We start from the raw sequence: 17,019 nt of genomic DNA, 5'->3' as shown, positions 1-17,019 counted from the left end.
GCATGGGACAATGGAGGGCATAATATGACGTTGGTTTTCTTTTTTTTTTTAAGAGAAATTAAGGTCAACTTTGTTCTTTTTTAAATGGGATGCCATAGTCTGGTACTCATTTGCTGATAGAGACTATCGAGACGAATCCATTGATGTGTAACAGTAAGGTCTTTGAAGGTCAGGACAGTTATCCAGCCGGCCGGAGTGGCCATGCTGTTCTAGGCGCTACAGTCTGGAACCGAGCGACGGCTACGGTCGCAGGTTCGAATCCTGACTCGGACATGGATGTGTGTGACGTCCTTAGGTTAGTTAGGTTTAATTAGTTCTAAGTTCTAGGCCACTGAGGACCTTAGAATTTAAGTCACATAGTGCTCAGAGACATTTTTGAGCAGTTATCCACCACCAACAAGGCTTTCTGAGGCAAATTTTGCTTCTTGAGGAACCTTTAGACCGATAGCACGAACTCCTCGTGAAACCACTCGCAGAACAAATTCCGTGTCATCGAAGCTTTTTTTTTTTTTTGTGTTTACATTTAACTGGTAGATGTATAGCATTTTTGAACGCCCTAGAATTTTTTGATTTTCCTATGACAAGCAGCTCAAGTTTGTGCGTTCTACCAGCATTACAGAATGACATAAATGTAAGTCTATCCATAGACATTTTTCTGCACTTGCCTCTGCTTTGTGGGCGAATTTTTTGTTGGACAAAAGTCTCCAAAAGAATCCGCTTTCTTCTGCCTAATATTTAACTGTTACAAAAAAATCTTGAAGTTTTGTTTTTTCGGCTCTACAGCTTCGAAATCAAAAAAGTTTTTCTCCTGTTGTGTTTAGGAAGCGGATACCAAGTCTTTTTTCTTTTAAGCTTATCAAGCCATCCGGCACTTACGCAGAAATCGTCTTCTTTCATAAGTTCTTTATAGAAAAATCCCGCATTTTCTTTGATAAGATCTTATGAAATTGGAGTGTGTTTACTATGTTCTTGAAGAACTTGTTCTGAAAGAATGTTTAGAGATCCAGCTACATTATCCGGTTCAGACTGCATACTGATTACATTCCTGTTTGAGTATTCTGATATACAGTAATAGCTCTGTACTTAACAATCATACCAGATCTGTATCTAAAGACAGAAAAGTTGCCCAAGTCACACCAATAATCAAGAAAGGAAGTATAATTCGAAGAATTACAAAGCCATATCACTGGCGTCGATATACTGTGTTCGAACATTAATGACACATAGGACGGGTTCAGAAAATATCGTTTTTGTGAATCACAACAAGGTCTTTATTCTCACGAAAAAATGAGAGCTGCAGAAAGAGGATCTGAAAACTGATTACATATTTCTAGACTTCCAAAATGCTTCTAATACCATTCCTCACAAGCGGCTTGTAATTAAATCGCGTGCCTCTAGAGTATCGTCTCAGTTGTGCGACTGGATTCGTGATTTTCTGTCAGGAAGGTCACAGCTCGTGGTAACTGACGGAACGCCATCGAGTAAACAGAAGAAATATCCGACATTCCCCAAGGAAGTGTTGTAGGCCGTCTGCAGTTCCTACTGTGTATTAACGATTTATGAGACAATCTGAGTAGCCCTCTCTGATTGTTTGCACATGACGCTGTCATTTTCCGTCTGGTAAAGTCATGAGAAGATCAAAAACAATTACAAAATGGTTTAGACAAGATATCCGTATGGTGCAAAAAGTGACAATTGACTCTAAATAATGAAAAGTTTGAAGTCATCCATGTGATTGCTAAAAGGAATCTGCCAAATTTCGGTTAGGGCTACACGATAAATCAAACAAATCTAAAGGCTGTGAACTCAGAAAAATACTTAGGGATTGTAGGTACGAATAACTTAATTTGGAACGATCAAGTAAATAATTTTTTGGGGAAATCAAATCAAAGACTGAGATTTTTTGGAAGAAAACTTAGAAAATGTAACAGATCTACTAAAGAGACAGCTTACACTACCCTTGTCCGCCCCTGCAGGAGTATTGCTTTACGATGTGGGATCCGCATCAGTTAGGATTGACAGAGGATATCGTAGAAGGTCAGAGAAGGGCAGCTCGTTTTGTGTTATAGTTAAATAGGGGAGAGAGTGACATGGATATGATACGCAAATTGAGGTGGTTATCATTAAAACAAGATCTTTTCACGAAATTTCAGTCTCCAACGTTCTCCTCTGAATGCGAAAATCTTCTTTGACACCAACCTACATAGAGAAAACCGATCATTGTAGTAAAATAAGAGAAATCAGAGCTCGCACGGGAAGATTTAAGTGTTCGTTTTTCCACCCTCTAGTGCAGCGGTCGTCGAACTGCGTCCCGCATGCGGTTCGTATCAAATATTTGTGCGGCCCACAGTTCTCAGCCACTTTTTATAATAATATGCACCTAGCAACAAACCGACGAATCCAGAAATGTCTGCTAACGTTAAGAGCTTCTTAAGGGAGCAGTTTTCCTGTTCAGTAACAGGCAAATACTTACAAAGACACAAACATTTTAAGACGTTTCCAGAATGAGATTTTCACTCTGGAGCGGAGTGTGCGCTGATATGAAACTTCCTGGCAGATTAAAACTGTGTGCCCGACCCAGGCTCGAACTCGGGACCTTTGCCTTTCGCGGGCAAGTTCTCTACCAACTTTTTTTTTTTTTTTGGGACCATTGCTTTCGCGGGCAAGTGCCCTACCAACTTTTTTATTTTTTTTATTTTTTTTTAGGAAGGGAAAATAAACATGTGCTCCGATTTGTAATGAAAATAGAATGAACATAGTATTTATGAGTTCTAGGCTGCCGTTGCGCCATATAAGAAAAGAAAGGAAATGTCTTCTTGAGGTGCACAAAAGACTATCACATCATTGTCGAAAGGAAAGTTGCTCCGCTGCTCTGCGAGAGAAGGAAAATGTTGAGAGGAAAATGGGAAAGAAAAAAAAATGCCTTCTGCATTGGTGAGCATCTGAATGGTATCTTAAAATTCCGGCAAGAAATAAAGTCCCAGGAAGCAAATAGGATTCATACATACAGGCAACTGGCAACCTCTACTATCCAAATATTGTATTTGAAGCATTTAACCGTTAATTATGATTTTCAGCATATTTCCAAATATCCTCCTGTAGTCACAATGTTGGCTTATTTTAAAGTGTTCAATTTCTATGTAAGAATAATAGTCTAGAAAAGTAGCATGCCTATTCTGCATAATAAACGATGCTTTGTGGCCCATGATCCACGTTGTAGCGTTGTTTTTTGCTAGTGGATACCTCAGTTTTTGTGGCTGAGTAATCTCTAAAAGTTCTACACTACTGGGCGTCGTACGGTCTATCACTGACAATCGTTGACGAAGAAATGTTGTAATTTCTTCTGCATGTCCGCAAGTGAACCTATGAAGGAGCGTATCGACTCTTCCGCATGCGTCACAGTTGGGCGTTGGTTGAAGGCCTATTTTATGTAGCTTTTCATTCGTTGCTACTTTATCGTTGACTGTGAGATACCAGTCTGCTATGACGCGTGATGGTAACATGTCGTTGTGCACATTCCGCCATATTATACTCCAATGTGTATGTGGATATTTTTCTTCGAGACGATTCCTGTGGTTTGTTGTCATGAGAAGGTCATAAAGCTTCCTGTTCGTCAGGCTTCCGGTATCGACGATGTTGTGTCGAATGTAGCTCATTTCCATGTAGTATAGTCGCACATGTCGGTAAGAAAGTGGAATGCCGGCGATATTAACGGGTGGGTCCAAGCTATGAGGTTTCCACCGCTGAATGAGGTTTCTGATGAGACTGGTCCTCCGGGTACGAAACTCCTTCCTGATGCGATTTAGGAGCAGGGTGACACATTTTTTGTTTCCTTTAATGAGGTTAAGGCCACCTTTGGACGAAGGTAAGGTTAAGGTATCGAACTGAACTTTGAAAATATGCCCCCTAAAAATAAACCAACATAACGCTTGTTGTATACTCTTGGCTAGGTGGTCGGAAATGGGAAGAATTTGCGCCAAATAATTCATCTTGCTCGTAATGGCGATCTCGATGGTCTTAACTTTCTGTACTATGTTCAAGTCACGGTCGGAGTGAAGCATCAAAGCAGCACGTAATTTATTAAGCATGTGTGACCAGTTCTTCGTCAGGAATTTGTCTGGTTTGGCTTCAAAAGTAACACCGAGGGTTGTGTGAGAATCCTTTACCTTGCACCAGGTAACATGGGATATGTCTCCGATACCGCCACCGATTTGCAAAACTGTGGTTTTAGTTCTATTGAGTATTGCTCCTGAAAGAAACGTGAATGTTTGAATAAGAGTTGCTGCTGACAGAAGTTGTTGCGATGATGACACAGTTACGCATATATCGTCAGCATACGCAATGCGTGGGATAGTGACAGACTCGACGCTAAGCCCGATCCCGCTATGCACTAAGTTGTTCAGGAGCGGCTCTACTGCAATGGCGTACAAAATCATTGAGAGAGGACATCCTTGGCGGATGGACTGCTCGATGGAGACTTCTTTTGTAAAATGGCCATTAATGAGAATCCGTGAAGAGGCGTTTGTAGTAAGTTTGCGAATTAATTCTATGAGATGAGGTCCAAATCCTAGTTTCTTCATGCTTTGAAAGAGGAAATCATGACGTACACGGTCATAAGCCTTCACAAAATCTAGAAAGATCAGAGCGCCCTGTCCTTTAGTTTCAGCATATGAACAGATGATGTCCCTCAAATCGCAGGCAGCTGAGATTGCACTTCGACCTTGCACTGCACTGTACTGGTAACTGCCCAAAACCTTGTACATAACGGTTTGCATCCTTAGCTTAATCGATCTGGTGATGATTTTGAAGTCGGCATTCAGGAGTGTGATGGGTCGCATGTTTTCGACCTTCCTGCTGTTCCCTTTTTTCGGTAAGGGCAGGATGATACCTTCCGTAAATGCCTTGGGTATGACTTCCAGGTGCCAGAGTTCATTCGCTATCTCGAGGAGTGTCGGACCGAGGACGTTCCAGTATCGCTGGTAAAACTCAGCGCTCAGACCATCAAGTCCTGGTGATTTCCCTTTCTTTGCACTGTGAACCGCCAGTCGGATTTCGTCCTGTGTGAAAACAGATTCCAACTTTGCATTATCCTGTTGTGACAAGCGACAGCTCAAGGTCCTAAGAAAATCCTCGCACGAGTGTTCATCAACGAGTTGCTTCTTGTAAAGTTGACTATAATAGTCGTAGACGTGCGAGATGATGTCACGTTGCTTCGTGATGGCATTCTCAGCGTCATCAACGACGGCTTCAATCAACATGGCTTTACACCGTTTCGTCGTTCTCAGGATGTGATACAGAGAGGCCCGTTCTTCGGCGGCAACGTCCTTAGGGTGGGCTCGCACGATGATGCCATGCATTCGTTGGCGTTGTATCGCCGTGAATTTCGCTTTATATCGTTTGATCTTTACGTCGATGTCTCGAGAAGGATTGTTAGTGCGACTGTACAGTTCTCTCAAACAGCGATAATAAAATTCAATAGTCTGTTTCTGCCAAAAGCTTTTTTGTCGGGCGTAGCTCATGACGGTCAGGCGTAATTTAGGCTTAGCACACTGAATCCACCACTGTAGAACGCTAGCGTAACGACGTCGGTGCCGCTGGAGCTGTTGCCACGTTAAGTTCACCTCCTCCTCAAGTTGGGCATCCTGCAGAAGGCTGACATTCAATTTCCAGTAGCCCTTCCCGCGGCAAATTCGCTGGCGGTGTAGGTTGAGGTAACACTGATATGCACAATGGTCGGAGATATTGACAGGAGCTATGTCACAGTTCACAGTGTGTCGCTGGAGGGCATCGGACACATAGAACCTATCCAGCCGACTGGCAGAATGACTGGTTACGAAGGTGTACGCTACCCGTTCACCGTGCAGTTGTTCCCATGTATCGTGAAGACGCATGCCATTTATTAAATGTTCAAGTTCGATACATCTGTTCGTGTTAGGAGTTTGGTCTCTGTCGTTGAGCACACAATTGAAGTCACCACCAAGGATGAGATGTTCACGATAACCGCTAAGAAGAATGGGAACCTCGGTTTTATAAAATTTTGAACGATCTCTCTTATGAGTGCTACCTGAGGGGGCGTACACGTTAACAATCTGCACACCATTCACTCGAAGAGAAATGCCACGACCACTGGGCAGCCGCTGCACATCCGTAAAGGGTATACCGTCGCGCAGAAGGATGGCAGTGCCTACAGCATCCTGAAGATTGATGTTATCAATAAGAACGTAACCGGGCACTTCTAAGGCTGTGACTACCTCCTGTAGGAGGGCAATGTCAACGCTGGTACCATACAAGAAATCATTTAGCGAACGGAGTTTCACCGCACTTTGAATTCTATTGACGTTAAGTGTGGTAATGTTGTAGGTTTGGCTGGTGCATGATGGTTCAGAGGACAATGAGCTGTGAGTTTCGCATCGTCCTTCTCTCCGGCTTTGAACCAAACTCGTTGGTAACGTTTGGAGTACGAAACGAAATGTCAAAACCAATAACGGGTCAGGGAGGGGAAGGTCGCAGCGCGATGGTCATGCGCGAGAGCAGCTACTGCTGCATCTCCTCGTTCTGCTGCCACCACGGCTCATTGCTGTCGGGGTGCTGCGCGGTGCGCGCGCCGCCCTGCCCGCCACCGCCGGTTGAGTCTGTCAACGTGGTCGCATCCGCCTGGCCACCACGCGGGGCTGCGACTGACGTCAGCGAGTTCCTGCGAGATCGCTGCTGCAGCTGCTCGCTGCTCTGCTCGCTCTTCCTCTTGGCCGTTACGGTGCTCTGATCCCTTTCAGCGCTCAGTAGTGCCTTCAGGTGTTTGGTTTGTTCACGAATAAGTTCTTGCCTCGCGGTGTCCTCGCAGCGCACGGAGCAAGAAGATTGAGGTTCAGTCTCGCTGCCACTTTCTGACATGTGTACGGGTCCTAAATCATTCGACTTTTCCTCTTTGCTACTATTCCCTTTGCTTCTCCTTCGGCGGCCTTTCTTCGTGTCTGCTACAGTCTCTACCGATAGGGGTGGTGCAGGCAAACTGATCTGCACCCGCTCCTGTATCTCACACGGCTTAGTTTCAGAGGTGGCTGGCGCATCGTTGGTATCCAGCGGTAACTGCCCCGGGGAGGATGACGGTGCCGAATCGACGTCCGTCCTACCGCGAATGTCCTTGGCACTGCATTCCACCGGAACTGGCACCTCCGCCTCGCTGACATGTTCCGGCTGCCGGGGTGGTGGTACAGTCCCCGCGACCACCTCACTCAATAATGATACTAGCTTTTCACTACCGTCTGCAGGACGTTCCCGTGGAAGTTGAAATGGACGTCGACGTGTACAGTTCATCCGCAGATGTTCAGTTGAATGGCAGATCGAACAGGTAGGGGGTTGACCAATGTAAGTTACCTGTGCACGACAGCCGCCAATGGCAACATACGAAGGTATATGCTTTTTCAAGTCTACACGTACACTGCGCACCCCGCTGTTAACTCGGTAGCGATAGGCACTCGACCATTTTTCATTTGTAACTGACAAAACAGCGCCGTACAGTGACAGAGAACGTGCAATCAGATCATTAGGGCACTCAGGTGGCACATTAAATACCCTGACGGTTCTTACTCCGTATCCCGAAGGCACGATTTGGACATTACTAATACTGCCATCATTATGACGGAATGGTCTCACACCAACATGCTCCTCAACGAATTTCTCGTAAGTGTCACTCGAAATAAATTTGATAAATAACGAGTACTGCACAAAGTCCAACTGGAATGTGTCGACTATATCTTCAGGCAATTTCAAATCCTCAAAGATCCACTCATGAATTTCAAACGCCGTCGGTCGCAAGGCAGCGCGGTCGAAAACACACTGAACGCTGTTCGCTCTGTTAATTGTCGACATCTTACTTACAACAGTTATACAGAAACAAACGTTAACAGCGCTCGCACACGCTGCTCAGCTCTCCACCTCAGCACTGCTCGCGACGTAAACACTGACCCGCGCTACCACCCGTCACCGCGCGATGTGCACTGGCCGACTGCCGGAACACGACTAGCCAACTGAGCTACCGAAGCACGACTCATGCCCGGGACTCACAGCTTACTGGCAGAAGTTAAGCTGTGAGTAGCGGCCCTGAGTCGTGCTTCGGTAGCTCAGTTGGTAGAGCACTTGCCCGCGAAAGGCAAAGGTCCCGAGTTCGAGTCTCGGTCGGGCACACAGTTTTAATCTGCCAGGAAGTTTCATATCAGCGCACACTCCGCTGCAGAGTGAAAATCTCATTCTGGAAACATCACCCAGGCTGTGGCTAAGCCATGTCTCCACAGTATCCTTTCTTTCAGGAGTGGTAGTTCTGCATGTTTCGCAGAAGAGCTTCTGTAAAGTTTGGAAGGTAGGAGACGGATACTGGCAGAAGTTAAGCTGTGAGTACCCGGCGTGAGTCGTGCTTCGGTAGCTCAGTTGGTAGAGCACTTGCCCGCGAAAGGCAAAGGTCCCGAGTTCGAGTCTCGGTCGGGCACACAGTTTTAATCTGCCAGGAAGTTTCATTTTAAGACGTGCTTCTTAATTTTAATTGAAGTTGTGAATTCGGCTGTGAGCTATATAAAGTTGACAATTTATCTTAGGTACAGACGTGTAAGTAGTGCGGCCACTCTGATCTTAGAGGACGTGAGAGGGGGGATGTTTTGCCGTTCACTTCCACTACTGACAACTCACGGGCGTGCGCGACTCGTACTGATCAGCTGCTGCGCTATTAAATTTGACACGAAAGTAACACGGACCAGTGAATGTACATTGCAAAGACTGTCTCCTTGAAATGCGATAGTTATTTCCAGCAAGGAATATGAAATTAAATTAAGGCTGTTACCTACCTTATTAATCAATTAATAATCCGGCCGCACAGACAATAGAGCATCACATCGTCAGTGCAACAACTTTGGGGTCATTGAAGGTCGCGGCAGTCTGAAACAGTCGACATGAAGTGTTCCGAGTAGTGACGACTTTTAACGATGAGTGCTTGGAGGATACAGAAATGGAGGGTAGCAGGGTCAACACACCGCTCTCCCGGCCGTTGTCAGTTTCCGTTACCTGAAGCCGCTACTCCTTGGCGAAGTAGCTCCTCAACCGGTGTCACGAATTTTGAGTGCAACTCACTAAGTTTTGTACGTTATCAGTTAACTGACGTAGTGAACAGGGGCCGCTATGTCAGTAGTGTGCGACTAGGAGGATATCTGGGGAGGCTGCGGGTTGTGTCCGGATAGCCGAAGCGGTCAAAGCAACCCTTAGCTAGAAGCAGGAGACTGGGGTTCGAGACTCGGTGCGCCACAAATTTCGCTTCTAGTCACTGAATCATTTCAGTGCTTAATTGCAGCCGAGTTAGAAATTATTTCATTTCATAAAGCAATAAGAAGACTGCAGCGGTGATTGCACATAGGTGCCTGTAGCATATCGCTATTTAATCACTCATTAAGAAAGACCACAATTATCTGTCTGTAGATTGTATGGAGACGTCTACCTAGTAAACTGTTCCCTCGCTATGCTTATACCATATGACATGCTGCTGTGAGAGTACATAACGAGTCCTGAATCAGACCAGATTAATTTTGTCTAATATAGTACACAAGTAGTAATAAAATTTTACACAACATTTTAAGATAATAACTGTAGATCACCATTCACATCTCAAGTTCATAACATTAAAGACTGCTGATATAATTAATGTACTTAAAATTCGAAATTCTCAGTCTTTCATTAGGAGTCGCTGCCTGATGCATTCATGCAAGGTCCAGTCACGTTAATGTCACGCCGTTTACGTTCGATGTCAACGTGCAATGACCACTCACAGAGGGCAAGTGGCACCACTATCAGTGGAGGTTATACAGTGTCGTCCATTGATAGTGACCGGGCCAAATATCTCGCGAAATAAGCGTCAAACGAAAAAACTACAAAGAACGAGACTTGTCTAGCTTGAAGGGGGAAACCAGATGGCGCTATGGTTGGCCCAATAGATGGCGCTGCCAAAGGTCAAATGGATATCAACTGCGTTTTTAGCCGGCCGAGGTGACCGAGCGGTTCTAGGCGGTACAGTATGGAACCGCGCGAGCGCTACGGAAGCAGGTTCGAATGCTGCATCGGACATGTATGTGTCTGATGTCCTTAGGTTAGTTAGGTTTAAGTAGTTCTAAGTTCTAGGGGACTGATGACCTCAAATGTTAAGTCCCATAGTGCTCACAGCCGTTTTGATACCGATCAGCATACATAGCACACGCCCGTTGGGCATTTGGATCACAATAGCCACACATCAACACGATATCGACCTTTTCTGCAATTGGTAAACGGTCCATTTTAACGCGGGTAATGTATCACGAAGCAAATACCGTCCGCACTGGCGAAATGTTACGTGGTACCACGTACTTACACGTTTGTGATTATTACAGCGCCATCTATCACTAAGCGAAAAAAGTGGTCCTACTAAAACATTCACATTTCTTTACGTACTACACGAATATGTAATAAAAAATGGGGGTTCCTATTTGAAAAAACGCTGTTGATATCCGTTTGACCTGTGGCAGCGCCATCAAGCGGGACAACCATAGCGCCATCTGGGTTCCCCCTTGATGCTACACGGTATTGTTCTTTGTAGATTTTTCGTTTGATGCTTATTTTGTGAGATATTTGGCCCGGTCACTGTCAATGGAACACCCTGTATAAAGCTAGTCGGGAGACACGGGGAAAACACAAGCATTTCATGTATGGCTTGTCGAGCCACTTGGTGCATTTACTTGCTAGATATCTGGAGGGTAGGACCTTTGTTGTGCGAATTGGAATACCGCCTCTGCGAGACACTGTGTCCTTGCTGGAGTCGTGCAGGGCTGGGTGTTGGGTCCTGTCCTACGCAGTGTTTACACTGCTAACTTACCTACCTCACCTCGAGTTGCAAAATATATCTACGTTAACTACACTGCCCTGATCTGTTGACACCGAAGTTCGGTGGCGGTTCATTGCCGTCTCGAAGCTACCTCCCTTGACATCGAGGAACGGTCTTCTAACTGAAAAATTCATTTTCCTGTTGCTAAGAGCCATACACTACTAGCGTGTGGTAGTGGACAATCTCATTCCTTGTACACAAAAACCCAAGTACCTGGGAGTCACCCTTGACAGCAGTTGACCTGAAAGCAACATGTCGACGACACATGGAAGGAAGCGTCACCTGCGCTCCGAGCTCTTTATTTCCTGCTGAATGAACGCTCCACATTGTCGGTGAAGTGTGGTCTTCGAATGCACAGAGCGTCCATCCGGACTATCATAGACTATGCCTGCCCAGAGTGCGGACAGCCGCCAACACACATACAGCGAAATTGCAGCGCCTCCAGAATAAAGCGCTTCGGCGAATTTTCCACGTACCACACAATATCCCGCCTGTTACTTTAGCGAGGCAGCGAAGATACCAATTGTACTCTCGCGATTTCAGAAACTCATAGCGAAGCTGTATCAGGAGACGTAATCATCAGCAAACGCCCCCATACGAAGATTAGGACGGCATAATGAAGCAGCTGAACGCTTTAAATGACCCGCTGCCCTACCTGATAGGCAGTAGGCCCATATGAGTTTATATCACTATTAATATCTCTTTATGGCACCCGTGAGGAAGACCATTATCCCTATAACAGATCAAAAACGACAGGTAGTAACTTTGAATAATATACTACACTCAGTAGACCAATAGGGGCTATCTGTTCAGAACAAGCCTTGGAGCGACAGTATAATCGTTGTCTTTCGGGACAAGGGTGGAAGCACTTCGGAGAAGGCTATGTTTGTAAACTGTTCTCGTGCCGCCGATGTTAAAGCATATCGCGCATAGCAAAACGATGCTATCTAAAACCTGCGCCGAGGCAACTGCGGCGCACAACGAGATGTAGACGGCAGGGGTGAACGACCCCTAGATGTGTGCGGGCGAATATATGTGCAGCTGTTGAGCAGCTGACTGTCCAGACGAACTGAGGCGCCACCAACGGTGTCTCCTCAGCTGTTCACTGATAACGAAGGCTGGAATTTTCACGCCAGTACGGCAACTGGACGCCTACTGAGTGGCGACAGGTGGCGTTTTCAGATGACAAATTGCCGTTGGTGTGTGCACTGTCAAACGTATGAAAGCAAACACCCTGCAACAATCGTCAGAAGGATCCAGAACAGAAGAGGGAGCATTACGATCTGGGAAATGTTTTCGTGGCATTTCCTGGGTAATCTCGCCATTCTGGAAGCCACAATGGATCAACACAATAATGCATCTATCCTTGGGGGCCAAATCTACCCTTATATGCATTTCGTTTTCCCATGGCACGAGGGCATCTATCAGCAGGACAATGCAATGTCTCACGCAGTTCGCAGTGAACTTGCGTGGTTCGAAGAGCACCAGCAATGCGTTTACCGTACTCCTCTGGCCACCAGACTCCCAGGATTTAAACCCAATTTACGATCTCTGGGATCACGTTCGATCACGCCATGGATCCTCAACCGAAGAACCTAGCGCAGCTGGCTACGGTAATGGAGTCAGCATAGCTCCACAATCCTGCAGGTCTGGCAGCGGTCTGTCCTGCTAAAGGTGATTATTCATGCTTTTGACAGGTGGTCACATTAATCTGACTGGACAGTGTGTAATACTGCATAAGATTCATAATTGAAACTACACTACTGGCCATTAAAATTGCTACACCAAGAAGAAATGCAGATGATTAACGGGTTTTCATTGGGCAAATATATTATACAAGAACTGACATGTGATTAAATTTTCACGCAATTTGGGTGCATATATCCTGAGAAAACAGTACCCAGAACAACCAACTCTGGCCGTAATAACGGCCTCGATACGCCTGGGCATTGAGTCAAACAGAGCTTGGATGGCGTGTACAAGTAGAGCTGCCCATGCAGCTTCAACACGATACCACAGTTCATCAAGAGTAGTGACTGGCGTATTGTGAGGAGCCAGTTGCTCGGCGATCATTGACCAGACGTTTTCAGTTGGTGAGAGATCTGGAGAGTGTGCTGGCCAGGGCAACAGTCGAACATTTTCTGTATCCAGAAAGGCCCGTAGAGAACCTGCAACATGCGGTCGTGCATTATCCTGCTGAAATGTAGGGTTTCACAGGGATCGAAAGAAGGGTAGAGCCACGGGTCGTGACACATCTGAAATGTAGCGTCCACTGTTCAAAGTTCCGTCAATGAGAACAAGAGGTGACCGAGACGTGTAAGCAATGGGACTCCATACCATCACGCTGGGTGATACGCCAGTATGGCGATGACGAATACACGGTTACAATGTTCGTTCACCGCGATGTCGCCAAACACAGATGCGACCATCATGATGCTGTAAACAGAACCTGGACTCATCCGAAAAAATGACGTTTCGCCATTCGTGCACCCAGGTTCGTCGTTGAGTACACCATCGAGGGCGCTCCTGTCTGTGATGCTGCGTCAAGGGTAACCGCAGCCATGGTCTCCAAGCTGATAGTCCATGCTGCTGAAAACGTCGTCGAACTGTTAGTGCAGATGATTGTTGTCTTGCAAACGTCCCCATCTGTTGAATCATGGATCGAGACGTGGCTGCACCATCCGTTACAGCCATACGGATAAGATGCCTGTCATTTCGACTGCTAGTGATACGAGGCCGTTGGGATCCAGCACGGCGTTCCGTATTACCCTCCTGAACCCACCGGTTCCATATTCTGCTAACAGTCATTGGACTTCGACCAACGCGAGCAGCAGCGTCGCGATACGATAAACCGCAATCGCGGTAGGCTCCAACCGACATTTATCAAAGTCAGAAACGTTATGGTACGCATTTCTCCTCATTACACGAGGCATCACAACAACGTTTCACCAGGCAATGCCGGTCAACTGCTGTTTGTGTGTGAGAAATGGGTTGGAAGCTTTCCTCATGTCAGCACGTTGTAGGTGTCGCCACCGGCGCCAACCTTGTGTGAATGCTCTGAAAAGCTAATCATTTGCATATCACAGCATCTTCTTCCTGTCGGCTAAATTTCGCGTCTGTAGCACGTCATCTTCATTGTGTAGCAATTTTAATGGCGAGTAGTGTAGTTAAATAATTTACAGACAAACGGTCATAAGACAACTGTTAACAACAAATGCACATTTTCCGGTATAATAGATATTTTGGAGAACTCATTTTCGTTTGGTGTTGTTTTTAGTTAATACGCAGGGACATCGGAAAGTAAATTACACATGTCGGCTCATTCAAAGACCTTTGCTGAACAAGAGTCGCGCACTGTCAGAAGAAAATACATGTTCCGAATTTCCTGCATACATAGTTCTCCTGCGTTAGATATAACAAGTACATCACCGTGTGGGACTGAAATGGCGTACCAACTGGAAACCTACTCCGAATTTAAAGTACGCGAAACAGTACGCTTCTTGTGGACAAAACACCCAGATTCACCATGAAATAATACAGTATAGGGACCAAATGCAATGTCGCGTCCAGACATACTCAAATGATGCCAACAATTTGATCAAGTCCGCATAGACGAGGATAATGATGATCTGGAAGTGCAGGTGTTGCCCCATGCGATTTCCATCATTTCGACAAGCTGAAAGAACATCTCGGAGGAAAGAGATTTTCCAACAATGAGAATGCTCACACAGCACGTCTCGAGTGACTCCGTGACCAAGAGCGGTTTCCTACCGTCGAGGAATTGAAGAATTGGTAGAACGTTCCGATCATAGTTTACAGGGACTTGGTGACTATGCTGAAAATACTACCACTTATCTGTGTCACTTTGAAACGTAGTGCAACATTCAATAAATGTTACTTCGTCTGCCAAAGGAATGTGTTACTTACTTCTTAAAGTCCCCTCGTGAAATACCCTCGTTATGCTGTCAGGATGTGTGTTGGAGTGAATGAAACGTGCAGGTGAAGAATGAATCTTAAATTTGTATGTAATTGAGTATAATGTTGTACAGCTACTATGTGTATCACGTTTCCTACATGAAGGGCACGTTCTAGAACTCCAGTATTTATATAGAGCAAATAATATATTTATCTCAGAAAATAAAAGAGATTGTTATTTACTCAGCGCCGTCGCATACTGCAACTAGTCTGGACAAATATGTAACACAAGAAGATTTTGTGGTTTGCATAAACAGGCCGAACCCAAGTACTGTAAATACGGCTGCTGTTAGAGCAGCAAATACCGAAGAATAACTAAAATAATCAGCGTAAGGCTGTCTGCCATCTCTAAAATTTTATACTGAGGGTTGGGGAGCACTGTATATTGCGTGTAAGATGTGAGCGCTATGAAAGGAGTTCTGAGGCTTTTTTTTGTGTTTGCTTCTTCCCCGAAGATAAAACCATATGGGACACCGAGAATTGTCTGGAGTGATTTGTGGTTGTGCTCGTTTGTTGCAGACGGCAAGGTGCACATGATGCCGTCTGGGGAGCTGCTGGTGATGGCGGTGAACGCGGAGGACGCGTTCTCGCGCTTCGAGTGCCGCGTGACGCACCGGCTGTCTGGCGCCACTTACACCACCGTATTCAGCGCCGAGGCGCGCATCACCGTGGTGGAGCCGAGCGGCGTGCAGAGCCCGCGCTTCTCGGAGCGCGCACTCTCCGTCCAGGCGCGCCGCGAGCAGATGTTCGTCTTACCCTGCGTCGCCCAGGGGCACCCGCCGCCCACCTACACGTAATTATTATCATCCACTATTATCTTCATAATACACTGAGCTCGGAAAATCATAGGATGCCTCCTAATATCATCTCGGACCTCCTTTTGCCCGGCGTAGTGCAGCAATCCTGCAGAAATATTGAGCCATGCTACGTCTACAGCCGTCCATAATTGCGAAAATGTTGCCAGTGAAGGAATTTGTTTACGAACTGATCTCTCGATTATGCCCCATAACTGTTCGATGGGATTCACATCGGGTGATCTGCCTGGTCAAATAATTCGCTCGAACTATCCAGAGTGTTCTTCAAACCAATCGCGAACAATTGTGCCTAGTAACATGGTGCATTGCCGTCTATAAAAATTCTGTCGTTGTCTGAGAACATGATGTCCATGAATGGCTGCAAAAGATTTCAAAGTAGCCGAAAATAAACAATGACCGGTTCAGTTTCAACAGAGGATCCAGACCATTCCATGTAAACACAGCCCACACCATTATGGAACCACCAACAGATTACACAGTGCATTCTCGACAATTGGATCCATAACTTGGTGGAGTCTGCGCCTCGCTCAAACAATACCATGAGATCTTACCAACCGAAATCGGGACTCACCTGACCAGATACGGATCTGCAGTAGTCTAGGGTTTAACCGATATGGTATCGAGACCTGGAGCGGCGCTGCTGGCGGAGTTCTGCTGTTAGCAAAGACAGTCGCGTCGGTCGTTTGCTGCCATAGGCCACTAACGCCACATTTCGCCACACTGTCCTAACGGATACGTTCGTCGTATGTCCCACACTGATTTCTGCGATTATTTCACGCAGTACTGCTTGTCCGTAAGTGCTGACAGCTCTACACAAACGCCGCTGCTCCCGATCGTTTATTGAAGGCCGTCGGTCACTGTGCTGTCCGTGGTGAGAGGTAGTGCCTGAAATCTGATATTCTCGGCAGACTTTTGACACTCTGTATCTCGGAATGTTCACTTCCCTAACGATGTCCGAAGTGAAACGTCCCATGTGGCTAGCTCCAACTAACATACCGCTTTCAAAGTCTATTAATTCCAGTCTATTAATTCCAATCACGTCGGAAACTTTTTCACGTGAACCACCTGAGTACAAACGTCAAGATTCGACAATGCATTGCCTTTTCATACCTTGTGTACATGATACTATCGCCATCTGTATGTACGGCTAACGCTATCCCTTCACGTTTGTTACCCCAGTGTAGCTTCAAGTCTAATTTTCGTTTATTTTAATTTTCGCTAACTCGGGCCCCCGCTAATAAGGCGGGTTCCCAAATCAACGACTCCTGTGGATATACTTAGCTTGAAGCCGTTCGTTGGCAGGGTGCAAATCTGCGCTTTCATATGTATGTGTGAGGT

The 17,019-nt window shown here is 45.9% G+C and overlaps 1 protein-coding gene across 1 annotated transcript in view; it reads left to right on the top strand.

The window, feature by feature from the left end:
• The window catches only part of LOC126298148 (Down syndrome cell adhesion molecule-like protein Dscam2), a 560,143-nt gene that overhangs the window by 78,712 nt on the left and 464,412 nt on the right, over window positions 1-17,019 (top strand). Inside the window, exon 2 of the mRNA XM_049989461.1 lies at window positions 15,386-15,659. Within this exon, the coding sequence (XP_049845418.1) occupies window positions 15,386-15,659 (274 nt within the window). The remainder of the gene's footprint in view (window positions 1-15,385; window positions 15,660-17,019) is intronic.

The sequence above is a fragment of the Schistocerca gregaria genome, chromosome X (genome assembly GCF_023897955.1).
Source record: "Schistocerca gregaria isolate iqSchGreg1 chromosome X, iqSchGreg1.2, whole genome shotgun sequence".
Lineage (NCBI taxonomy): Eukaryota > Metazoa > Arthropoda > Insecta > Orthoptera > Acrididae > Schistocerca > Schistocerca gregaria.
The sequence above is the reverse complement of the archived record's forward strand: the minus strand, read 5'-3'. Positions and strand labels throughout refer to the sequence as shown.